A 27,494-nucleotide genomic window follows, 5' to 3' on the forward strand; every position below is an offset into this window, starting at 1 on the left:
GTTTGTTTCAAGAATCAACTGTTTCGATGATCAAAAATAAAAAATATCTGTGATATTCGAAAAATTGGATACTTTTTCTGAATACAAGTCTTTTCAAAATATCCACAGACTTATAGGTAGTCATTCTGAAAGTAATTTTGTTTTTCCATTGGTAGAACAGCAAAATTATGAAAACTTAAAATGGCTCTATCTTTTTATCAGGGCCGACTCGAAAAAAAATGGAATAGAAAAATTGTTCCTTTCGACCTCAAGAATCTATTGTTGAACTATTTGTACGAGTCAAAGACTCACCCTAAGAAAACCAGCACCATTCAAATGTAAAATGGCTTTCGGGTGAATTTCTCGAATGTTTGGTGAATTGTAGATTTGAACCTCCCCGCAAAAGTTAAATGATATTAAATTTCACACTATCTAAACTCAGGGTGATTAATTGGGAAATGCGCATACAGGGTAAATAAAGGACACCAAGCTGGTTCTAAATAGAATACCCATATTCCACAAATCTATTCACCTATTTAATCATGCAAGATTTATTGATTTTCCAGATGTCTTCAATTAATTGCAACTTATGAACCACCCTACACAGTTTTCTAATATTTGGTCCTTATATTCTTTGTCCACAATTAATGGAGTCTATCAAAATGAATATATTTCTTGGCGAAGCAACACCTTGTATATCAATATTTAAAATTTTATCAACAAATTTCCGCATATGACTTTTTCACCATATAACCCTTAAGTTTTAATTCAATTTAATTCAAAAAAACATCAATTTTTTCATTCTCCCAATTACTAGATCCCAATCTTATTGAAAAATTAGGACTAGAGGACCTTATTTTAGGGACAATAAATTATTATTGTCAATAACTGACACTCTGTAATTATAACAACAATTATTCATTACACTACATCGAAGAAAAAATGGAAGATGAGAATAATATTCATTCATTTTGAAATTTTTAAATGAAAATAAAGTTGAAAGGATGAACAAAAAAGAAAATAAAAATTTAGATTTTTTTGTCCACGTCTCATTATTTCTTTAGGTAGGGTATATGATCATTACCTGATTTCTCTGATTATTTTTTGTTAAAGATAGTCATAAAATAGATCCTTCCGTACGATTAATTCAGTGAATAATAAACTTGATTTATAATCTACTATTTATTAAACGAAACAGTACGTATAACAATATGCTTCATTTTGTTTCATCATCATCATGCAGAAAATATACTTCAGAAGAGTTGAGAAATTATCACGTTCTTGTTCTAGCAAATAAAGTGTTTCTTTCCTTCAAATTTTGAAATGTGGATTCGTTGCAGAGACGTTAGGTATTTTGTTTAAAATAAAGTTATGCTTCTTTCTAAATGAGCGGTTTTCTTCATTTTCCTTCAAATATAGTCGAATCTGATCATTATCAATACATATACGCATAGAAGGTGTTTGAAAGTTGATAATATAAAAATAATTTTTTTTTAAATACGGTTTTGCCCTCTCGTTTTTCAATGAGGTTGGAATCCAAATTGAAGAAAGAGCTATTGACGTGAATTAAACCAGAAAATGTTAAGAGAAGATCAGGCTTCAAGAACTCATTCAAAGACCCGTAATTACGTCACTGATTTCACCTCCACAGGGTGTTCAGAAATTTAAAGGAAATTGCAACTTTCAGTTCTACCTTCTACTCTGTTTACCAACAAATTCAATTGAAATTCCTGCAGACTCGACATCAGCTGATAAACTAAATGAGATAGGCTACAATAAATAGACAACAAAAAACAAAATTACCAAAATCGATACATGTTTATAAAGTTATTTTGAAATTAATTCGGTGAAAATTTTGTTTTTCCGGTTTTCTTTGTCCAGAAGTGTATTTACACATTTTAAGTTGCTTTTTTCAAACTGTTCATCATGCATGGGACCACAATCTGAAGTATTTCTGATCATAGAATAGACGACTAGATTTTTTTTTCGGTGATTCTCTGATGTGGGAATACTTTATAAATATCAATTCAAACAAAAGTTACTGCTTTTTTATGAAGAATAAGAATATGCACTAAAGGATATAGGGTACTCTAACAATTTGTCAAAATCAGCTGATTGTTCGTTACCGTGGGGCACACAAAGCTTTTTAATATCACTATAAAGAGGCATTTCTGAAAAAGCTATAGTCTTACCACTCTAATCTAACGTCGAGAAGAACATTTTTTCCAAAAACATGCACAAAACACAATACTCTACCAAAACAGCACAAAAATCAATGGAGGGAAAAGCTTGTGTGCCCCACGACAGCGAACGCTTAGCTAATTTTGACAAATCGTTAGAGTTCCCTATACCTTTTTTGGATCTTAAAATAACCCTGAAGTCAAGTTCAAGGTTACCTAAATCAAAATATGTTTTTTCCCTTGCTACCTTTACCAACTTTCATTTGAAACATTTTTTTCCAAAGTAGTACATAGTTTTCGAGATAATTTACTGTTTCAAGTTAAATGCAACAAGTATGGCGCCGCCAAGGTTTTCCAAATTATGACAAGGATGAATAAAAGTTTTTTGATCTCATTCCGTTCACAGTAGTTGGGGCAAATGTCAGACCTAGACTGCAAGGGCTGAAAGCATTTCCAGCTATATCAATACCTACAGATATAATATCCTCCAACTGCCGACCTTGAAACATGAAAAATTCTTTCGGCCAATTTTCACATGTTTTATTCAATATAAGAGCTCTAACTACTCATATAATTATTATAAAAATAAAGGGAAAAGGAAATATACTTAAATGTATACAGCAATAAGTTTATTTCGATACTAGTTTTGGTCATATCATAAAAATTATAAATTAGGCACTATATGTATGACCTAATTTATAATCACAATATCCAATTATAAATTAGGTATTATCAGGTCCTTTGTCAGCTCGTTTCACCCTCTTGTATCTCGTCAGTTCACCTGCGTAACCCTGTGGTAGCGCTCCAAAAAGTTCAGCATCTGACATTTCTGTTAGAAGTTGCTGTTGCGGCTCTCTGAACTGTCCTTGAACGTACCGTCTATTTCTGGATACAGGTAAATAACTGTTGCGATTTGCCATGTTCGTGTAATAGTAAACGGATCTGTCCACAGGATAAAACGGTCTTGAAACTGTATCCCTCTTTTTTCTCTCGTATCCCATGGGATCATCATCAAAATCTCCTTCGTCCTCCGCTTCTATATCATCTTCTAAAGAAAATGCGCTCTTGTCGCTGGATCTCTTAGAACCCTGTCTTTCGACAGGAGATTCATTCTGATCAAATTCCAGGTCTTCGTCTATTTGAGGGGCAGTGTTATGAAGGAAGGACAAAGTGGGCCAAAACCAGGATCGCTTCCTACGGGCGGTCTCTTGGTATTCAGGTTGAACGTCCCTTTTTCGCCTTTTCCAATCTGCCCACGGTAAACTCTCATTCTGAACAAATAAATTATGCTTGTTAACAACCAAATCCGATAAACTGTAAGTTTCGGTGGAGCGGACAACAACGTTGCTCTCAGTTGATCGGCGCATCTCAATTTTTTCTGTGTTATTTCCGTGTACGATATCCTTTGTGGCTTGTACTTTTTTCAAAATTTCAGCAGGATGGATGGTTGGGGTAACTGGCTTCCTGGTTACAGGCATTGGACTGCTTTTCACCGGTCTAGCAACATTTGTTAAAGTTGAAGTTGATATAGGTTCTACATAGTATATTTCTTCATATTCGTCTGCCTCGGCGTCTCCTTGAAAATCATTCATCTCATTTATGACATTGTTATACTTGGGATTTCCTGAAGAGTTCGTTCTAATATTTTCCCTATTCTGAATAACATTTGTATATGGGGCATTATTGAATTTTTCTTGATTGAGTTCGGAAAAGTTTGTGTTTTCCTGCCACGAAAGTATTTTTCTGCCGTTGATCTTTTTTTCTCCAGAATAACTTTGTTGGTTAGGATCTTCATCAGATTTCTCAGCAGAAGGGATATTTCCTATACGATTCTGTTCTATCTGTGACATAGAGTAACTATTGAAATCTGTGTTGGGGAATGAATTCATGTAATCATTTCCATGCCATAATTGCTGGTTTCCCTCCAATAAGCTATTATGGGTGTAATCTGAAGGGTTTACATTTTTGGAATCACTTTCTTCAATGTTTGTCATTGCTTCATCAATATGTTGTGGTTCATTGTCAGATATTGCTCTTTCATATTTTTTCATCAGTAAATTCCAGGGAACCAGAGCATTTTCCCCAGATGAATCATGAGCGCTTGTAGAGATGTTCTGAAACGAAAATTTTTCAAAATTAAAATTTTGATTGAAAAACATAATGTGCAGGTTGGTCCATTTTTGAATGGAATGAAACACAGATTCCCGACTGTGATGGCAAAAAAAAGTTCAAAAGCAATCAAGGTCTAAATTTTCAGATATAGTATTCTTCTTTATTTCTTTTATCTTCTTCAATGTTGTGAGAGAGCGCTGAAATCTGTTTACTTTTTAGTTTCATGAATTATGCTCTGGAATCTGACATACAATATCCTTATAATGTATGTATATATTTATGTGGCTAGTTGCGGTTGTCATCTTTTACCTAGCAACACATCTCCCTCCGGCGGAAGAAAAGTTAAGGGGTAAGGGGGTTACATTTCACTTCAACCTTGAGGTCTTTTGTGCCCCCATCAGAGCTGTTCTCATAACTGCGGAGGAAAAGTAATTATCTTCGACAAAGCAAAACTTTTCCCTCCGGCGTAAGAGAAGTAGAACTTTTCATTGATCTTGTCTGTCGAAATATATATTATATACATTATACCTTTGTGAAAAACATCATTTTCATTTATCTACTGTAAATCGTATTCCATATGAAATATTCTAGAGTCATAAAACGAATTAATATAAAAAATAATTTGTTTTCAAACTCTCTTTGTGTGTAAACCATGCTCAAACCCACTTTCTGTTTTGAAATCACGAAAATTTTCGTTCGCTCAATAATTAAAGCTTTTTTTTTAACACTCTAAAACGCATATTTGAAAAAACTGCGCTGTAGTGATAGACGACCAAAAATTTCATGTGATAAATGAATATTTATTCACTTTTGATTCTGAAATGAAAAAAAATGAAAATAAATAAAACAATGCGAAAAAAACAAACAGTTGAAATCTTTTTAACAATCAATATATATACAACGTGCCCCAAAATTCAACGATAAGCCGGCGCCGTATGGTGTACATACATGGTCGTGACTACTTTTCTACGACTTGGGGTGTAAGGGGGAAGGATGCGTTTTATAGCCTCTCCTCTCAAATGCCAACCTCACCTACTCGCGGTGCACCCTGTTCTTACGAACGAGGCTCTGGCGACCGAACATGAGCGGTAGCCTAAACATTGGCTTGAGCAGGAAATGGCTCTCTGCGTTGCTCAAGTTACGTCTCAGACCTTGTCGTCTCAGGATACCTGTGCCACAAGATAATCTACTCGTAGCCTGCAGCTTTTGAACACCTCCTAACGCAGCTCCTTCAAAAAGAAGGATCAGTCGAACAGGACAAAATTCGTATCCGGAGGTAAAATACCCTCCCATTCGGATCTCCGGGGGAGGGTGCCTGAGCGAGTGAATCATCGAACAAACACCAATGAAAAGCACATAGCTTTTGCAGCATGGAACGTCAGAACCTTGCTAGACAACCCCAAGGCCGACCGACCAGAGAGGCGTACTGCCCTAATCGATAAGGAACTGCAACGAACATCCATTGCAATAGTTGCTTTAAGCGAAACACGCTTTTCGGACGAAGGTAGCTTGGTAGAACAAGCGTATACTTTTTCTGGAAAGGCTTGCCGGAAGGCGAAATCAGACAACATGGCGTAGGCTTTGCCATTAGAAACGACCTGGCCGCCAAACTTACCGAAAATCCAGTTGGTATCACAGAACGTTTAATGACCCTACGTTTTCCTGCAACGAATAACACGTTTGTGAACATCATTGCAGTATACGCACCGACTTTGAACTCCTCTGACAACTTAAAGGACACTTTTTACGAAACACTCGTTGCTACATTAAGTAAAATCCCAAAACGGGAACGAATTATTCTCCTTGGAGACTTCAACGCCAGAGTGGGCAGATGTCAAGACTCAGAACTATGGCTGGGAATAATAGGGAAACACGGCACAGATAGCATTAATTCGAATGGAGAACGTCTGCTGGCTCTTTGTGCAGAATAAAATACCTACAATAAACTCCTATCTCTCTTATGCAAACAAATTATTAAATAGTTGTCGATAGTTTCATTCAACCCATAGCAACAAGGATAAGTTGATATTTATCCATTCACTTTAATAAATTTTTTTTTAACTCACAAGTGAAATAACATATCATGAACATGACTGGATAAACGTCATCTTGCTTTTGTTGATTGTTGCTATATATTGAATAATGCCCTGGCGACAATCAACCGAAGCGACACTTTTTATGTCATTTGATAAATTAGATAATTCCCTAGAAAGTGTTAACATTTGAATCCTAATCGAAATGGGTATTCGAATGGAGAACGTCTGCTGGCTCTTTGTGCAGAACACAATCTGTGCATAACGAACACCTATTTTATTACGAGACCCAATTCAAGGGGGACCTGGCGCCACCCGCGCTCAGGGCATTGGCATACCCTCGACTATGTGATCGTGAGAAGGAAAGATCTGAAAGAGGTGTTGGTCACTAAACCCAGAGCAGATCTGGAGTGCTGGACTGACCATAGGCTGGTAATCTCGAGAATGAAAATCTCAATGCGCCCAAAATACCAACGCAAGCCGAAGTATCTAAGAGAGCGCCTTCAAATATCCAAACTACAAAACCCTTCTACAAAGGACAGATTCACAGCTGCCGTCAAAGATAGCCTAACACCACCGGATTATAACGACGACATTGAGACTCATTGGCTCCGTTTCAAGTCATCCCTTACAAATACAGCGAAAGAAATACTGGGCACAGAACGCTCCCGAAAATCCCCAGACTGGTTTGCCGACAGCGAAACTCATATCGCACCCCTTTTGGACGCAAAACACAAAGCGATGAAAACCGCAATTAACAAGCCTGGCGATGTTGCAGCCCAAATAAGTTTCATAAACATAAAACGCGAGGTCCGTCAAGAAATAAGAAAAATCAAGGACAGCTGGTGGAAAGAAAAAGCTAGGGAAATACAAGCTTACGCCGATAACCATGACTACAGGCGTTTTTTCGAAGCTATTAAAAGTGTTTACGGTCCAAGCAGAAAAGCTAGCTTTCCTATAAGAGATGCTCATGGAGCTATTCTAACTGATGATAGAAAAATTCTCGAAAGATGGAAGGAGCATAACTCACAGGTCTTGAATCAAAATAACGACTCGGATTTATCCATTTTAGACCTGCTCCCCGCGTATAGTCAATTCGGCATCACGGGCATTCTGGAAGCTGAAGGACAGAGTGTTTCAAAATCACGACCTCAATCTGAAGACCAAGACAGCTGTTTACAGAGCAGTGGTCCTCCCAACGCTTCTTTACGGAAGCGAAAGCTGGACTCCCTACAGGCGACATATTAAACAGCTTGAACAGACGCAGCAACGTCATCTAAGACAGATAATGCACATCAGATGGTTCCACAAAGTTTCGAATGCAGAAGTCTTGCAGCGCGCGAGTTGTACAACAATTGAGACTCAAGTAACGAGGTCCCGACTCAGATGGAGCGGCCACATTCTGAGGATGCAAGACACAAGACTCCCCAAAATAGCTCTATACGGCGAACTCACTGAGGGAGCCCGGAAACCAGGAGGCCAGTATAAGCGGTTTAAGGATACACTACATCAATCCCTAAAATCAGTTAATGCCAATCATAACTGGGAACAACTAGCGTTAGACAGGTCACAGTGGAGGTCTTTGGTACACAGTTATAATGGAGAATCGAGAAGGATACAGCGGCGGCCAGATCTGGTTGGTGACTATCCATGCCCTGAGTGTGGAAGGATCTGCAGGTCGCGGTTGGGTCTCTTTAGTCACAGGAGGGCACACAGTCGCAACAAGCACTAAGAAATTACAAGTCTGTTCGAATTTTTTTTTTCTTCTTCTTCTTCTTTTTGTACATTTATTCCCGGTAACGGGATACAGCAATGAATGAATGACGACTAGTTTTCTTGAAGTATTATACCATTTCAGAATCTTGATTAGTTGTGTAAATTTTAAAAAAAACTTGCCGCCATAGTGTCCATATTTTTTTCCACAAAACAATGAGGGAAAGTGGGCTGAAGTAAAAATTTTATGGGAAAAACATATTTTGATTATTTTTTGTGTAAAAACTATAGATATTCTGGGAGTTTTAGGAGTTGTGGTGGGCAGCAGTACTACTCAAGTTCCCGATACAAAAAAAGAACAGAAATATTTGGAAAATTGTGGTCGTGGTAACTCAAAATATTATGAAGGGTGTTAATTTTCTAAGAGTTTCATAATTTATTTTATAATTGAATAAAAAATTTAGCTGGATTTTTTTTCTTATTTTTTCTGGAGAAGTCATGACCATGTCCACCCTACGGCGCCGGCTTATCATTGAATTTTGTGACACGTTGCATTATATTTATATACATAAATAAATGTGTAACCTTAGAACTTTTAAATGAAAATGCTGTAATAATGCACCCCTCATCAAGTCATTGGAAGAGCGGCTTTTCACTGAAGAAGGGGTGATTATTTTTTAGATGTTAAACACACAAAATTGAAGGCCCTCTAAGGCCCATTTTCATAATATATGGTTAACCCAAAGTTATGTAGTGACCAGTGGTTGAATCAAAAATTCTGTTTCACAAAGTCTGGTTTACAGGGTGTCCCAAAACTAGTGTATCAAACAGAGCAGACAAATAATATCAATTAAGTCCAGCGAAAATGTACTGTTAACAAAATATTTTGAATTTTATGAAAAAACCTGAAATTGCTGATTTTCTAAATATTTTTTTCGATCACAGGGTCAGTTTATTATAAAGGATAGCGATTTTAGCTCATATTAATCCTAGATTATTATATTATCGCCCCTAATTGAAATTATTCTCTGGTTAATCGAAAACCTCAGTAATTTCTATTACTCAGAAGAATACATTAATATAGGATTAATATGGGCGAAAAACGCTATCCAAGCACAAATTGCCCCTGGGATTGAAAAAACTCATTACAAAATCGTCAATTTTAGGTTAATTTTTTCTAGAATCGGTACATTTTCGCATAACTGATGTTGGTTTTATTCGATAGTATTTGGTCTACTCTATCAAGGTGTGACGTTTGATTCACTAGTTATGGGACACCCTGTATAATTTATTATAATTATAATACGGAAACAGGAGTAGTCTATATGCAAGCCCCTTTCAGATTCTGAATTTCAGGTATTATGCTCCCTCCTGATATTATTTACTCAAAGAGTTCCCTGACAAAAACAGGCCAGATATCCTGAATAAAGCTAATGACAAAAAATTTTTGATAATTACCTTTATATCGTATTAGTCCAAGATCCCAGAGCGACCAGATATAACTTTTTTTCACACAGATGAAACTTAAGGATCTCAGTAGTCTTATGTGCTTTGAATACCTGCGAACTTGTGGAGCTTGCCTAGTGACAACTAGGCAGATACCAGGTGGCAAAGGTAACTAAAAATAAGTGATGCTTAACTTATTTCCACAAGAACGTTTTAGAGGCATGCCTGTCCATTAACTATTCAAGAATTCTAAAGAAAGTACTACCCCATTGTATCAGAATTAACAAGGGACTATGAATGCAGTCAGTTAGTTTATTGGGTATAAATATGTGCTGTGTATGTGCAAGAGTTGATACTCTTAAGCATGTGTATGTGCCATGTGCGACCAATGTATAGTATACAGAAAAGGGCCTCCAAACAGATTGTGAAAGGGAACCGATTTACCATAGTTATAGTACCACTCACTCTGAAACGCATGCATAGTGCTTAGTGCTCACACTCCCGGCTAAATAATTTTCATGTTTAAAGTATGTGTGATCACTACTATTCGTCTGAATGGTGAAATATAACTTTTTATAGTTACTTCAATGACATATTTTAATATCAGACATGTGAAAAGAAGTGAAGTTCATTTATTTTTTGTGCAGCTTCAAAGCGTCTGGCAAGAGTATTGGCCCATGGAAAGTGTCTGTCACTTATAATATAACTTCAGAATAATATTCTTTAAAACATATATAAAAATCAGCCATGTGAAAATAAGTTAAGTAAAACTTATTTCTAGTTACCTTTGCCACCTTAAATCTGTCCAGGTGTCACTAGGCAAGCTCCATAAGTTCGCAGGTGTTCAAAGCACATGAGACTCTACTGAGATCCTAAAGTTTCATCTGTGTGAAAATAAGTTATGTCTGGTCGCTCTGGGATCTTACTCTATATATTAAGTAACAAAAAAACTTCTTTTATTATTATAGCTATTTATGTAACAAGTACATAAATTAGGTCTTTATGGACGAGTCCAAAAGTTTATGGCAAAGCGAGCAAAGCGAGCGAGGCCAATAACTTGGGCAAGTCCATAAAGCCTAATTATGTACGAGTTGCATACAAAGCTTTATGTTCGAGTGCAATGCAGAAATTTTATTTTCTGAAATGGCCTATTGCTGAAAAACATTAAGTGTGCTTTTGATTTTCTTACCTTAGTAACCAGCGACCTGAGCAATCTTAGTAAACAAAGTTTTTTACTTCCCTAATTTTGTGACAAACGTCATAATAATCCAAAAAATAGATAGTGCTGGAGAAGAAAGCGTAGAAAATTTAGCCGTAAGCGCCAAAGAATCTCTCTTACTCACTCAATCTAAAAGTGCTTATGAAAATATGTATGCGGCGTATAACAAGTGTTGTAAAACAAAGAAAATTGTAAAATCGACAGAAGACAATATTCTGGCTTACTTCAATAGCGAATTGAAAGCTCACAAAAGTTCTTCGCTATGGACTACATAGATGAATCGAAAAGTACTAAAATAAGTGTGGCCACCATAATATTGGCCCAGGAAGTAGTTGATAAGTAGTTGATTCTAGCATCAAAAGTATTGAAGATCGAAAACTGTACTTCAACTTCGAGTTTGACTTCCGCAGGCATGCATTTTTATGATAACAAAGAAAGTGTTTTTAAAATTCACTATCACACTAATGTTTAGAATAGTAATTCATGATTTTGTTTTTAGGTCGAAGTTCAATTCTTCTTCCTTGAATAAAGTGTTGTTTGCATCTAGTATATTTACTTGACAGAATAATAGTGACAATTGAGTCGAATAAAGTGGTGTCCAATAAAGTAGTCAATTATGGACTCTTTACGAATTCATAAATAAAGTGTTTATAATGCAGTTGAACATAAAAATATTTACTCACCTTACCTTTTTCTGTTGAGAGTTGGCCACCGCTTGCCTTTTTGATTTTCGACCAAACTCCATCGGAAGTCATATTTTGTCCTGTTGGATGATCCTGAGGTGGACTTTTTTCCATCACTCCTCTCATCGTTTTTTTCCTGAAGGGGAACATGGAATTTCCATTCCTAGCGTGTGCGTTGATCATAAAATTATGATAATAAGGCATCGAAGAATTGGTATACGCAACATTAGACACTATTGCGCCCTCTTCATCCTTCAGAGGTATCATCAGATTAGCGTGTCTTTTGCGCCGTCTACCAAAGGGCTTATCGTACCTTCTCTGAAACGCCCTTTTGTTGGTGAGTGCATGGTCGCTCGAACTTTTCGCGTACTGAATATTTTGTGGTCGATTCATCGAATTGTAATACTGGTTAGGATATTGTCCAGATAATCGTTTGTAATTATTATTATAAACAGAAGCAGACCGCTGACCAATCGAAGCAGATGGCGCCACATTGTCTTTTCGTTCGTTGTCGTTGCCACCCATGTAATAGTAGAAATATTTTTGATTGTAACCTTGTAGCTTTTTGGGGGAATGTTCCTCGTTAGCATTGTTGGCGTTTATTTTCGCGTTAGTGTTTGCGTCTGCGTTCATGTTTGCGTTTGCGTTCGCGTTAGCGTTAGCGTTAGCGTTTGCATTCATTTTCGCTTCCGACGGTTCCCTTACTTCAGTTTTTCTTTCTGTTGCTTGTCTGGTCATATCCGCAACTGTGTTCATGTTGACTTCGCCTTCTTCTTCGGAATTCGAATTAGCTGCGTCATTCTCATAGTCCGAGTTGAAATTTCCAGATTCAGAGTTCATATCATTCCTCAAATTTCGTCTAGAATTCGGTGCCGAGTATTTGTTGCTCATCCGTCTCTGGTACTCCGGAAGATACATTTTTCCTTGATTTTTCATGAATAAAGATTGATCATCCCAGCGATAGCTTCGACTTCCAGTATTATCGCTCATATAAGAACCATAATCATTTGCCTTCCTTGTTCTCGCTTTGGAATGGGGAATGTCCTTTTTAGTCAAATCGCTTTTTGCATAGGAACCAGTATTGCTGAAAGATTGACCCCGACCATCTGATTCGCCATAAAAGCCATCAACATCGAAGTCGAATTTACTCTGACCTACAACGGACATAGGGTCAAAATTCATCAAATTAAGATCTTTATCGAAAGAATTCATGGATGATTTTTGAGAGCCGTAAGACATCATATCGGTAGATAAGGTTCTTCTCCGCCTGACATGTGGCTCCAACTCGGAATTCTCCAAATTTTCGTTTGGATCTATGTTTTGGGATTCTTCATCCATCAGTGTGTTCATTATGAATCTCTTCTTTCTTTGAGTTTCCCCAAAGGAATCATCGTCATCACTCTCATCTTTATCTGATTCCAGAGCACCTAGTTCCCTCTTAACTTCTTCCTTGAGTAATTTTATCTTGTTCTTTATTTCACGTGCTACCCGCTTTTCATATTGTTCGTAGCTCTCCGTAGTAGGAGCTTCTGATTCCATTGATCTCTTCTTCTCTACCTTCTTCTCGGTGGGGATGCTTCTTTCCTGTTTGTTTGATACTAATGGAGCATTAGACACTTCTCTCTTGTTCGGTATCACTGAAGGTTTGGGACAAGTGTTGTCCCCCTCATTGGCGGTGTTTCTGGCGGGTTCTTTGTTGTCTTTGGTCGAAAAACTAACTTCTAGGAATCTCTTACCGTTATCTGGAGATTCGGATACTGAACGTTTATTCTGAACGTCGCTAAGTGTTCTCTTCTTTGAATCGGAGTTTCTTGTTTCTACAAGTGGAATGTTAGTCGGAGCATTATTGGTTTCATCCGCCCTCTTTTTGCGATCAGGTGCAACCGTGCTATCTCTCTTGTGCTCTACTTGCGGTTCCTCCTTGTTCTTTTGTACAGTTGTATCAAAGCCTTCCTCTAAATCCTCGTCTTGCACAACTCCGCTTTTACTTTCTTCCATTTCTTCTGCATTCTCCTCGAGATCGTCCTCTATTAGGCCCATGTCACTCAAGAGACCTTTGAGATCTTCTTCTATAACTTGAATATGACCGTTTGAAGTTCGTTTAGCGAGGCTCTTCTTTAAATTCTCGAACTGTGCATCTGTCAATTTACTTTGTCTTTTCTTTTTCTTTTTTTTCTTTTCTGTAACGGATGGTGCGCTAACTGCCTGTCGTTTTTGAGTTGTTGGTGCTTTCTTTTCCTCCCTCTTCTCCACCACTTTTTCTACCTTTTCTACTTTACTTTCCCGCTTCTCAACTGCTGCAGGTACCTCGGATTGTTGCTTGGTGTCGCTTTCCCTTTTCTGAACATGCTGGCTTTCTCGCTTGTGCAATTTTTGGGTAGATGCACTAGGAGTTTGATTCTCGCGTTTCTTCTTTGTCACCTCGATATTATTCTGATTGTTTTCTTCTCTTTTGATATTGAAGTTAGGTGCAGATTTTGCGTTGTACCCAGTGGGATGGAGTTTGTTGTGAATTTTGAAATCCACCAACATGGAAGGATAGTGTTTATCCAGAAATTCAGCCTTTGCAGCCTCCCTTTCTGCCATTCTTATCGCATCTTCGCTTCTTGCGAATCGGGCTAGGGGATACATCAAGTTAACATAGGGTTCCTGCTGCTCCATACTGGATCTACCTCCTTCAAGAGAATAAACATGTTCCTCTTTGATGGGCATAAATTTGAATGATTCCTGGTATGGCTGAAAGAGGAAAGAAATTGAAATATTGTTGCTTCAGTAAAACAATCCATTTATTATAAGTTAATAAGTTGACCGTGACAATACGAAACCATGCATTGCTTAGTTATTAGCTCGCACGAAATCTTTCGCTGTTTTTCAATTGAACTTTAACACCCTGTAATTCTAAAACGTTTCGGCCTAAATTTTATTGGAAAATAGGGTTATTTTTTATTTTGAATTCATGGTTATCACCTTTTGGTACACCCTGTATGTCACGAAGTCATTAAGATTTGGAATTATGATTCGGAGAAGAACTAAGAAAACCGAATAATACTGTGATTCCAGTTCTCCACTATTTTCATTTTTTAGTTTGAATGTTGGTCCTATTGAAGTATACAGAGATATGTATATTGGCTTTAGGACTGAGCAAATCAAAAATCTTTCAGAGGCATCTTGGATAGATTTAATTTCGACTCTATTATCATTAAAACTCTAGACAAACGTGCATAAAACATAAATTTATATTTCGTCAGATTTTTTGTTTAGTCAAGAGCCTACATCAATCTGATTGATGCAAAACTTCTGATATCCCCAATGGTGCTACGCAAATATAAATATGTTTTCAAATATACCCTAAAACAATAGTCGAAACCTCATCAATGAATCACATTCTGAATACCCAAAGGGTATAATTCTGAGAGATTATTTCAGTTTTTCTATTCTAGTATTCTGGTTGGAATTATTGAAGTATCTCGCGAACAGTAAATTTTGAGCATACCGTCGACCATTGATTTGATTTTCAAAACTCAAATGTTGCATCATTTAGAAAAAATCTGTTATCATTTAATATTTCAAGAGAATGGAGCAACTCTGCCGATAACTAGGAGTAGGTAAAAATTTAATTGCAAGGTTTAACCTGAAATTGCTTACAATTATCATGTTCACCCATCTGTTTTGAAATATGCATAAATAGCAATGCTTATCAACTAAACTAGAAATAATTGGATCGAAAAACAAAATGACAAATATACCTGCAAAATGCCTATAGGTTTACCACCACCGTATATTATTCCTGTCTGTCTTTGAGTAGGGTTGTGATTCCTCAACGATCTTTTCATCACTTCTGTCCGATAATTGGATGAGTCATATAATGGTACTACTTTCGAATAACCGTTACCTTCACCATATCCCATGGGAAACCTTGAGTTGTCGAATAAAGGCTCCTGACTAGGAATTTCATCCTGCTGCATTTCCCTGGAAGATGAAAGCACTCAATCAAATGGAGTTGTAGCATGATCCAAAATTAGATAAACATGTAGAAAAGTACCTATGTACCTATTTGAGAATTTCAGAATTCCTATCGATCAAATGTTTGTTTCATCTTAAAAATAATTAGTTTGGATGAAAGCTGCGAAAGAGGAGTGATAAATAATTATCACTCAGAACGACCACCCAACCCCTCTTTTATTAATATTTCCCGTAACTACTTTACCTTTTCACGTTCAAATTGGCGCTTATCAAAATCAAAATGACTTTAGTCAAAATCGAATTGACAATATCCAATTTCAAACTGGCATTAATCAGAAGCAAATTGGCATTAATCAATTTCAAATTGGCATTTATCAATTACAAGTTGACAATAAACAAAATCAAATTTGCAATTCTGAATTTGAATTCTTCATTGGAATAAAATGTTTTAATAAAAATTTTATTGAATGATATACACAGTAAATAACGTCATAATTAATCAAAACTATTCGAAAATAACGAATTTTCTCAAAAAATATATATCTTGCATATCGAATACAGAATCTTTGGATATGAGCGATGAATTTTGCACAATTAACAACCGTTGCCTTGCCAATATTATTTTGAACGATATTCTCTAATTTCTGGAAATTCTGGATTCTACCATTTCGTTTCATTTACAGAACAGAGACGGAAGATCTTGTGTTTTTCAATAAGTTATCATAAAAATAGACGATTTCAGACTCACATTGTTTTTCAGAATCAACGTTTATTACTGTTTGCTGTTCTTTAGATACCTATTTACTATTTCATTTCGCACAGTATGCAAAGATTTGAGAGACTCCGAATACATACATACTTAGTAATACTTCTCGAGATGTTGCCATCAGAAAAACTCATAATTTTTGAACGAAAAAGACAGAGATAAAGAGCTGTGTTTATCTGTGTGATCAACTGATTCAGTTCCATTCGAACGTTGATGTTCGATTTTCACAATTGCAATTTTATTATGTTTAATATCAATTTGAAATTGAGAAATGCCAATTTGAAATTGATAAATGCCAATTTGAACTTGATTAATGCCAATTTGCTTCTGATTAATGCCAGTTTGAAATTGATATTGTCAATTTGATCTTGACTTATGTCATTTTGATTTTGATTAGCGCCAATTTGAACTTGAAAAGGTATAGATGAATGAAATATCTTCAACTTTGGATTCAGCAATTTTTAGCATTTGTATTTTTCTAAAACGTTCCACTCAGGTTAGATCTAAATACCGGGAGTACTGTGGTTGAATGGATGGTAGAGAAAGGAAGTTTGTTAATATGGCACACTGGAAGTGTGCAGTTTTCAAGTCAAAGACCCTTTGTGTCCTAGTGGTCAAACTGTAAAGACACATATTCAATAACTTTTTATTAGATGCCCAGTGTCTCCACCTTGTAACAACATCTGTAATAATGTGCCTAAATATTGTAATTATGACTACAAAAAAGTTTAAAATGCAAAAAAAGTGGGGGAGCGACTATGTATTGCTCTTTTCGTTGAAGTGTTTTATTGTGTTTCAGTGTGAAAAAATACAATAGTTTATTTTTTTATGTGTAATTATTATTTATTATTGTAATGAAAATTTCACGGCACACCTTACCCACCAGATTTCAATACACAGTATAAGTTATTTATACAGGGTGAGGCTTTGACTAGTACAAATATTTCAAGGCAAATGCGTGCGGGAAAGTAGATTTTTGTGAAAGTAACTCTTTGAAACTTGAGATGCGTACGGGAAAAAGGTTGAACGCGCACGCTTGTAGAAACAAACATTTTTCATATTTTCCATTTCATATTTTCTCGTATAATGAGCCATTTTCGAGTAATTTGATGAAAACACATTATTAAAACGCGACGTGAGCTGACGCGTCTGGAACGGGTGAATTGTAAGCGCGTGGCGTCGCGTTGGGTGTTCATAGCTTATCCTTGTTGCAATGGGTTGAATAAAATGGAGCATATATATATAATACGGCTATTACTCACTTAAACCGCTATCGACAACTATTTAATAATTTGTTTGTTATTTAATGAAAAAAAAAAGGAAAACTAATGATTCGTAAGCATAAGAGAGATAGTAGTTTATTGTAGGTATTTTATTCCATTTTGACGTTCAAGCAGCAAGCTCTTGAATGACGTTTAAGCATAAGATGAAAACAGGTTGAGGTGACGTGGGCTCGTGTCAGTCAGAGTAATCTGTATGCACCTATAGAATCTATGAAAAAAAAAGACGTTAATGAAACGATGCATTCGTCCATTGGTGAAACCTGAGTGCCGAAATAACATAAATACAGTACGATCGCGTTAATACAGGGTGATTCATTGGGAAATAAACGAATAGAAACAGGATACATAGTGGACATCGAGATGCTTCAAAATAACCCATATTTTAAAGATTATTATTATTATCGCATTTTTCAACTAAGATACACTGTTATTTATAGATTTTCTTCGTTTATTCAGTCAATGATAACTGACATATGTGTAGACTCCAAATAACTACTAACGAATACCGTTGGGTTCGGCCTAAGGAAAATTAATGTGTAGCTTGTCGACACAACACCCTGTATATTATTATTTTGAAATTTTATTTACCAATTTGGAAATACCAGAAAAATGAGTAGGAGTTAATGAATATCGTTTTTCCACATAACGTTTTACTTTATAGGTAACTCGAGTCAAATCTAGTAGTACGAGATACGATATATGAATTATATACCCTCATATGTTATTTGATGATGACAAATGTTATAAGTTAGACAATATGTGCATTGATAGATCCCAAATGGATTGCCGAGCTAAATCAGGGGCCAATAGTGTTAGATAACGTTAACTTTCATCCACTTTTTTTGATCTACTACCCTCATTTGTTATTGATGAAAATCCAGCATAAGTCGACAGAATATTACACGAGGAATCAAGAAAACATGGGTTGCCTAGTTTTCCCTTGCTACTCCTATGAGGTTGCCGGGTACAAAGAGGTAGACAACCGTCATTTATATACCATCATTTTCAATCTGTTTCAATTCCAGCATTCAATCAATGAAGCACCCCCTAAGATCGGAAAAATCGTCTTTCTAAACTCTGTCGATCTCCCTGCTAGCGTTTACCTTAACGTATAAAGTCTAGGCAACCATGGATGTGCCCCACTTTTGACCAGGCAACCTAATACTGTGAGATATGGAATAAAGTAACCTTTCATTTAAAAAGGCCAATTAAATAACTGATGAGGGTATATAACTGACGGTTGTCTACCTCTTTGTACCCGGCAACCTCATAGGAGTACCAAGGGAAAACTAGGCAACCCATATTTTCTTGATTCCTCGTGTAATATTCTGTCGACTTATGCTGGATTTTCATAAATAACAAATGAGGGTAATAGATCAAAAAGAGTTGATGAAAGTTAACATTATTTAACACTATTGGCCCCTGATTTAGCTAGGCAACCCATTTGCGATCTATCAATGCACATATTGTCTAACTTATATCATTTGTCATCATCAAATAACAGATGAGGGTATATATTTCTTATATCGTATCTTAGACTATAGATGTTTCGATAATGAGGTGCCAGAAAATTGAAAAACAAACAAATTGTCTTCCTCAAATGGTGATTTTCCAGAGTTATTCCATAAAAACGTATACTTTTTCTTATTCTCGTAATTACTGTATACCAATCTTATCGAAAAACTAGAGGACATGTCCGTCATAGAGGCAAATTATCAATAACTGAATCCCAAACACCCTGTATTCGTAAAAAATTATCATAACATTTCTCCATTGCCCTACATCTAAGAGAAAATGAAAATGAAAATAATCTTCATTCCGTAGAAAGCGTATAAATTTAAATAAAAATTTGAAAGCAACATACATTTTGAAGGATAAAGAAAATCGAAAAAGTAGAATATTTTCTATCCGCGTCTAATTACTTTTTTAGCTAGAGCATGATCATTTCCGTATTATTTTGATGAATTCTCCCTTTAAGTAATCAAGAATGTATCAGAAGAGTTGAGAAATAAAAATGATCATACTCTTGTTCTAGCTAAAGTAGTGCTTAGTCCGTAGTATACGGACAAGACTACATGCTAGTTTTTTATTGGCCTTGATTTTTTACCATAGTAACATCTTTAATCATTACCTAATATTTTCGTTATTTGTCGTTTCTTCTTTCTGAATGGACTATCCTAGCATTTTCAGCGTTGGTTTATTCGATATTTGGAGTTAATCTTATTCAAGTGCCAATTCGATTGCGAGCTTTCTGCTTTCTTATACCTTGTCTTTGTAGGAAGATTTCCTCAATTTCCTCCGAATGAGGTGGTAATCATAGTACCATAGTACCTATGGTAATCATAGTACTTAGTAGTAATTAACCAGTTTATTGAATTCTTCATGTATATCATATCACTTGGTTTTGATGGCCGGCGCTTTTCCAAGGATTATTAAATGACTTAGGCAACAGATAAAACGGAACAAAAATGATTCAAAAAAAGTTTATAATGTAATCGTTTTGCGTTTTGTCAAGTATTCACAGGGTTGACAAAGGCCCCCTCAACTTGTCCATTGCCTAAAGGTATGGTTTCGCTTGTGCGTCGGACGCACGCAGCGACTGCAGAATGTTGCTGCTGCGTCTGCCGCATCGACTACTCATATGAGCAGCATGAAGAAATTATACGGGCTTGAATACCGGTCTTGTATACCTCTGTAAGGTTTTTTTCAATTGTGGTTCTGAAAATTTTGTAAATAATATGTAAGTAACGGAAATGTGTATCCTATGACGGTAAATTGAATATTGGTTCATATCAATTTCTGATATAAATTGTACAAATTCAACTCAGTTTATTAATTCAAAACACCTTTGACGTACCTATAGCAGATAACCATGTACTCTTGTATCCTAGTCAAAGCTATATTCGTTGTCCATAATTTCAAATTTTGTAAATTTTTTATATATTGCAAATAAAAATTTATCACATCCAACAGCGTATTTCATTGATACCGATCGATTCCAAACAATGTTCAGATGAGAACTAACATCCTGGTTACAAAACAAAACCATCCTTTTGTTTTGTTGCTCAGGATGTTTGTTTTCTGGTCTCAACAAGGTCAATATTGAAATTCAATATAAGGAATAGAATTCGAATTTCGCGCCCCTCATTTATAAAACAGAAAACTGTTATTACAGAGTTTTTCTGTATTGATAATACGTTTTCAGCGCCATCTCATTGTCAAATGTGTTTTCACTGGCCAAAATGTAGTCGGTTTTCAGTACTAGCGATATGAGGGCGTTTCCTATCTTTCTACCCTATAATCTTTGATATAATTGATATGATGTTGGACTCAATTTGAATAAATATCGAGTTCAGTGGGGTGTAAGGGGTGGGAAGCAATGTATAGACCTACCCAACCTCACCTGCACGTGGTGCACCCTTCTAGACAACTAACGAGGCTCTGTCGACCGAGTGATTACCGGTATATGTAATCCCCTCTTGTCAGCCAACAGCTTCGGATGGATGGTCTGACAAGAGTAAGGGCACCCTATTGTCCTGGGGTTGAGAAATCGGCCCCAAAGGCGGATGAATTACAATCAAGTAATCAACGGCATAAGGATGAGGAAGAATTTTGGACAAACCACCTCATTAAAGATCCAGAATGGATAAGTCCTAGTAAAATCATCATGGCAGGGCTCATAACAAAACAAGTCCGGAATAGTTCCTCGATCGGATCTCCGGGAGGAAATGTTTTGAGCAGTGTAATGAAGGTGAACAGAGAAGTGAGGATCGGTACTTGGAACGTTAGAACGATGGCGCAAGCTGGAAATATCAACAACGCAACAAAGGAGATGAGAAGGATGAAAGTTGACATCATGGGGATCAGTGAGATGAGGTGGCCGGGAGTGGGTTCGGTGGATGTGGACGAACACAGAGCGTATTATTCGGGAACACAAGATGGCAAGTTTGTGAATGGTGTTGTCACCCAAGAGTGTCATGAACTTTGTCCCATTCTCGGAAAGAGTCCTTCTAATACAGATTAGCGCCCGACCAGTAAATCTAAACATCATCCAGATTTATGCCCCTACTGCAGATAAGGATGAGGGGGAAGTTGAGGAATTGTACAGGAATGTCGCCCAAATACTCGAAAAGCTACCCAAAAAAGAAGTTAACATCATCATGGGGGACTTTAATGCAAAGTTGGGAACTGGGGAAAAAACCGAGCTCATCGGGCCATTCGGTTTGGGAGAGAGGAATGAGAGAGGAGATATGCTGGAGTAATTTACAGACGAACACGACCTTGTAGTCCTCAACACACAGCGGAGTTTATATACATGGAGATCGCCCCTCGATAAACCTGGTAGAATAGTCAGAAATCAAATACACTACGTACTGATCAACAAGCGGTACAGAAACAGCTGCTTAAGTATGAGAACCTTCCCGGGAGCAGATATGCAAACTGACCACGTGCCAGTCATCGGAAAATTCAAAGTGGTTATGAAGAAGATGAAGAAAACTGTTCCATTAAAAGTTAACCTTAGACAGCTGAAAAACGGAAAGATTAAAGAATGTGTAAAGAAAGAGCTGAATGCAGCAGTAGCAGAAACAACAGAAGATAGCTCAGTAGAAGAACAATTGAATCACCTGAAAAGTAAAGTGGAACACATTAAAGAAACTATTCTGAAGGAAGACGGACAAAGAGTGAAGAAGAAAACCTGGATGACAGATTACATATTAGACCTAATGGAAGAGAGAAGATTGAACAAGAATAACACCATAGAATACAAAAGGATAAACAATATCACAAGGAACGAAGTACGAATGGCTAAAGAAAAGGAACAGAGGGAGAACTGTGAGGAGATAGAGGCACTGCAGTTGAAATATGACTACTTTAACGTCCACCGGTGAAGGAAGTCACTGGACAAAGAAGGAATACAAACTTCGGGAAGCTAGTTGACGCTAACGGAAACATCATTGTAGACATGGAAGAGGAAAAGAAGACGTGGACTAGGTATATAGAGCACCTCTTTGAGGATAATAGAGAAAACCCCCCAGATCCACGGAGTAACACAGATAATGGGCCAGAAATAATAGAATCAGAAGTGAGGGCAGCTATAGAGCAGAGCAAAGAAGGAAAAGCGGCAGGACCTGACAACATCCAGACAGAGTTCCTGAAGCTTCTAGACGAGAATGGGTTGAAGAAGATTACCAAACTTTTCAACAACATCTACAAATCAGGTAAAATACCACAAGAATGGCTAGTCTCAGAGTTCATTGCACTGCCAAAGAAACAAGGCGCAAAACGATGTGAAGAGTATCGAACGATAAGTCTGATGAGCCACCTGCTGAAATGCTTTCTCAAAGTCATCCATAGGAGAATATACAACCGATGCGAGAACCTAATCTCTCGAAACCAGTTCGGTTTCGTCAATGCGATGGAAACCAGAGAAGCACTCTTTGCTGTCCAAGTCCTTGTCCAGAGATTCAGAAACGTTAACCGTGACGTGTACTGCTGTTTAATTGACTACGCCAAGGCATTTGACCGGGTTCAACATGGCAAAATGATGGAAATACTGGGGAAGACAGGGATCGATACCGGTGACCTGAATATCATAAGTAGCTTGTACTGGGGCCAACAAATGAGAGTCGACGAAGAAACAACTGAGGCCGTCAAAATAATGCGAGGAGTGAGGCAGGGCTGTGTACTCTCACCCCTGCTATTCAACATCTACTCCGAACAGATTTTTAAAGAAGCGCTCGACGACGAAGAAGAAGGCATTTCAATAAATGGGAAGAAATTGAGTAATATAAGATACGCGGACGACACCATCGTGTTCGCAGATAGCCCACAAGCACTGCAACAACTTATCAACAAAGTAGCAAGAGTTAGTAAGAAATATGGTTTGGACATAAACATACAAAAGACCAAAATTATGGTCATTAACAAAAACAAGATCGACAACATCCAGTTATCCATCAACAACCAGCCAATAGAGAGAGTACCACACACCACGTACCTAAGAACACTTATAAACGAGAACTGGGACACAACTCAAGAAATCAAATCACGAATCGCCAAAGCCACAGCTGCCTTCAACAAAATGAGCAAACTCTTCAGAAGCCATGATCTTACACTGGAAACAAAAGTGAGACTTCTCAGATGTTACATCTTCTCTATCCTCTTGTACGGGGCAGAATCTTGGACACTCAATGAAAACACATCAAAGAGAATAGAAGCCTTCGAAATGCGACTCTATCGAAGAATGTTGAGGATATCATGGACCGAACATATCACTAATGAAGAGGTACTAAGAAGGATGAATAAACGAAAAGAAATTATGAACACCATCAAGATCCGGAAACTGCAGTATCTGGGCCACATCATGAGAAACGACTCCAGGTACTCTTTACTCCAGACAATCATCCAGGGAAAAATCGATGGAAGAAGAGGTCCAGGAAGGAGAAGAATATCTTGGCAGCATAATCTTAGGAAATGGACCGGAAAAACATCAGCCGAGCTCTTCCGCATTGCCGTAAACAAAGTTAGGCTTGCCATGCTGGTTGCCAACATCCGTAACGGATAGGAACCACAAGAAGAAGAAGAATCGAGTTCAATACAATTAATTCTTTTTCGAATGTTGAGGGACTTAATACCTTTTTCAATTAACAATAGAAGAATTTCTGAATACGGTAGGCGAATGCTTGCCGAAACTTTGTAGTGAATGTTCCAAACTGATGAAAATAGACAAATAGAGCATACATTAATTCACCATCATCAATTCTTTCACGTCGATTAAGGAAGGGAAATCCTATATACTGCTAAATTCCAAAGAAACTCAACAATTCTCTGATGAAGTGCAATACAAAATATCTATATATACAGATTCCCACAACAGAACTGTACATACTTTAGTTAAGTTTTCTCGGAGAAAATAGTTAAATTAAAATGTAATTGAAATTATATGACATATTGTACGATTTCATGAGTTATATTTCTTCAATTTCCGAGAAGAATCGTCGTATTCAATTCCATACTTTAAGAGATAAGATTATTATTGCACCTCGAACACGACACGACTAAAAGTGCCTTTACACGCACCGGCGAACTGCAGTCCAGGACTGTCGATTTGAACTCAAACTCCAAAAAACTGTAGCGCAGTTAAATTGAATTGTGTAGGCACTTTGTTAAATTCGAAAGTTATCACTACATATTATAACACAAAGTCGCTTCCTGATGTCTGTCCCTACGTGTGCTTAGATTTTCAAAACCACGCAACGGATTTTGATGCGGTTTTTTCAATAAATAGAGTGATTCGAGAGAAAGGTTTATACAGGGTGGGCTTTTTAAAACGAAACAGACGCTATAACGGACGCAATAAATTTATTTCGAAAAAATGCTCGGACACGTCGATTTTTACTTCGAGGGGGACAACTTTTAAGGTCAAATTCACAACTATATCGCTTCAACCCTTAGTGTTAGAACACCAACCCCTAAATTTTGAATAGGAAAGAAAGGGTAAGTGATACCCCATTTGAAAGGCCTTTTCAACCTGAATTCAGCGTATTAATTTTTTTCTCATTTAATGCATTCGTTTTCGAGATAATCAATTTTGAATTTCGTACAGTACCAGTCATTCCGCTAACCAAGCTATGTGAAGTCATCAATTATTTGACTAATTCATTCTGTGGTTACGATGGTACGTTAATTGTCAACATTAGACAACGAAATAATTATTATTGTCTTCAACAATTAAGGTGAAAATGGTTCATTATTTTTCAGAAAGAATTGAAATTATTTCTTTATTTTTCAAGAATGACGAATGCGGGAATCGCGTACAGCAGATTTATTCAATCGATTGCACCCAAAAAAGCACATCTGCAGAAAGTTCGTTTTAGAACAGCATTCGTTATTCTTGAAAAATAAAGAAATAATTTCAATTCTTTCTGAAAAAGAATAAACCATTTTCACCTCAGTTGTTGAAGAAAGTTATTACCAATAATAATTATTTCGTTGTCTAATATTGACAATTAACGGTTACCATCGTAACCACAGAATGAATTAGTCAAATAATTGATGATTTCGCATAGCATGGTTAGCGGAATGACTGGTACTGTACGAAATTCAAAATTGAATATCTCGAAAACAAATGCATTAAATGAGAAAAAAATTAATACGCTGAATTCAGGATAAAAAGGCCTTTCAAATGAGGTATCACTCACCCTATCTTTCCTATTCAAAATTTAGGGGTTGGTGTTCTAACACTAAGGGTTGAGGCGATATAGTTGTGAATTTGACCTTAAAAGTTTTCCCCCTCGAAGTAAAAATCGACGTGTCCGAGCATTTTTTCGAAATAAATTTATTGCGCCCGTTATCTCGTCTGTTTCGTTTTAAAGAGCCCACCCTGTATGTCTAATTTGTTGATGATTTCGGTTGAAATCTGACGATAATTATTGAAAAATCAGAAGGAGTCCATTTCTGTCCGGCTATTATGGACGATGCTGAAAAAACTATAAGAGATAGAGATTAATGACCAACTAGAATTTTGTAGATCTCAGAAAAATGTATGAGAAAAAGTCTGCGATCTCATATATCTAATTATCAAGGATAACCCACAATAATCAGGTTTAACATCGTAAATTTGATTCGAAAATATGCTTCACTTGAAGGGGTCTTCTGACTGTCTTGAAATGAATCAATATTCAAATGTATATGTGTATCTTAGCACAAACAGAAACAGAGATAATGACCAAAGTTGAAATCGCGCAAATTTCAATGTTGTCCTATATCTCGAAAACAAAAGAAGATGGTAGAATGCAGTTGATGGAATTATAAGTTTCTCGAAAAAAGACGACGTAATGTGGCATTCATTTTCCTCTATCTCGTTGGGTAACACCAATTTTGTACAGCATTGGTCATTTCGTTAAACGTGCTGTATGAATCAATCAAATTTTCACTAATTTTTCCTGTGAATTCGATAATAATCGTTAAATGCCATCCCTAGATTCCGATTACCCGTCAACCTGTCTCTCATGAGGAGTCAACCAACCCCAATCATAGTCATCAATATTCTGAAATTCATAAGTCGATGTTGTTATTTGTACTCTGTATCATCATAATTGATTTCCACCTTCTGTTATTTTCTCACTTTAATAAATCGGTATTTGCTTCGTCTAGTAGAAACATCATTTACTTCAAATTCTTTAAGCATCGACAAATTCAGAATGAATTGTCTAAATTTGTAAATGATCCAGAAAAACTTTTTAGGATCATTCACATTTGATAAAATTTGAAGGTACGAAATTTTCCTGAAGATACTCACAAAAAAAGTATAATGAAAATGTTCCTGTTATCTGACATGTTTCGCTGCACCTTTGATGTGTTAAGTGATATGGAGTGAGGTATGAAAGGGTGCTGTATTTCAAACACAAAAAGTCAAAGATGAATGTTTGTACACATGTGGGATAAAATTGGTTCAAAATTTAATTCTCTAGATGGAGCAAATTTTTCCAGTCTTCAATGACTTATGTACAAATAGACTTGCCAATGAATTGATATAAATCTAAGTCTCCCTTTCTGTTTATGGCATAAAATAATCAGAAGGGCCCTTCGTTCATTCATTTGATTAAATAGAGCCGATTCTTTACATAATTTTTATAGGCTCTCCTACAAAACAGTATTCATTGGTACTGGATCTATTCGAACAAAAAAGAACCAAAACTATAAATCTTCTCATACCTTTCATTTTTCATCCCGTCAACAAGAGTCTTAGCTTGGATACCACAGCCGAATACAAAGGTAAATAGAAAAAGAACACTAATTTTCATCATTTAGGAGGGTGTAATATAAAATTGTATAAAAACTGTCAGATATAACTAATCTGTCAGAACGAATATTTGATTCGAGTTGACTATAAATTTCACATATTTCCCAACAATATTCAATACTCTGTGAGTGTTGAAAAACTCCCCAGCTAGTTTTTGGCGATAATCTGGAATAAATTTCTGACAACTCTTATAGATTTTTTTTGGAATTGGCTATCACTAGAACACCATTCAGTCTGAAGCGATATATTATCGTTACAGTAAAAATGATTGAAAATCAGGGTAGCACAGATCAAGCTTTCACTCTCTGATAC

At 36.5% G+C, this 27,494-nt stretch overlaps 1 protein-coding gene across 1 annotated transcript; it reads right to left on the bottom strand.

Moving 5' to 3' along the window:
* Positions 1-2,773: 2,773 nt before the first annotated feature.
* Positions 2,774-27,233, bottom strand: LOC123307919. The gene is made up of 4 exons (XM_044890415.1): positions 27,095-27,233; positions 15,112-15,334; positions 11,366-14,101; positions 2,774-4,273 (listed from the first exon to the last, which is right to left on the bottom strand). The coding sequence occupies exons 1-4, from the start codon at positions 27,184-27,186 to the stop codon at positions 2,882-2,884; spliced, it is 4,443 nt and encodes a 1,480-aa protein (XP_044746350.1). The 5' UTR covers positions 27,187-27,233; the 3' UTR covers positions 2,774-2,881.
* Between the last annotated feature and the right edge of the window lie 261 nt (positions 27,234-27,494).

Source organism: Coccinella septempunctata, chromosome 2 (assembly GCF_907165205.1).
Source record: "Coccinella septempunctata chromosome 2, icCocSept1.1, whole genome shotgun sequence".
NCBI lineage: Eukaryota > Metazoa > Arthropoda > Insecta > Coleoptera > Coccinellidae > Coccinella > Coccinella septempunctata.

Excerpts from the sequence above, each read along its gene's own strand:
- LOC123307919 (XM_044890415.1), bottom strand. The coding sequence starts at position 27,186 with ATGATGAAAATTAGTGTTCTTTTTCTATTTACCTTTGTATTCGGCTGT. Across the intron at positions 15,335-27,094 it reads GACGGGATGAAAAATGAAAG|GGAAATGCAGCAGGATGAAA; the intron begins GTATGAGAAGAT and ends TTCATCTTCCAG. Across the intron at positions 14,102-15,111 it reads AACCTATAGGCATTTTGCAG|CCATACCAGGAATCATTCAA; the intron begins GTATATTTGTCA and ends TTCCTCTTTCAG.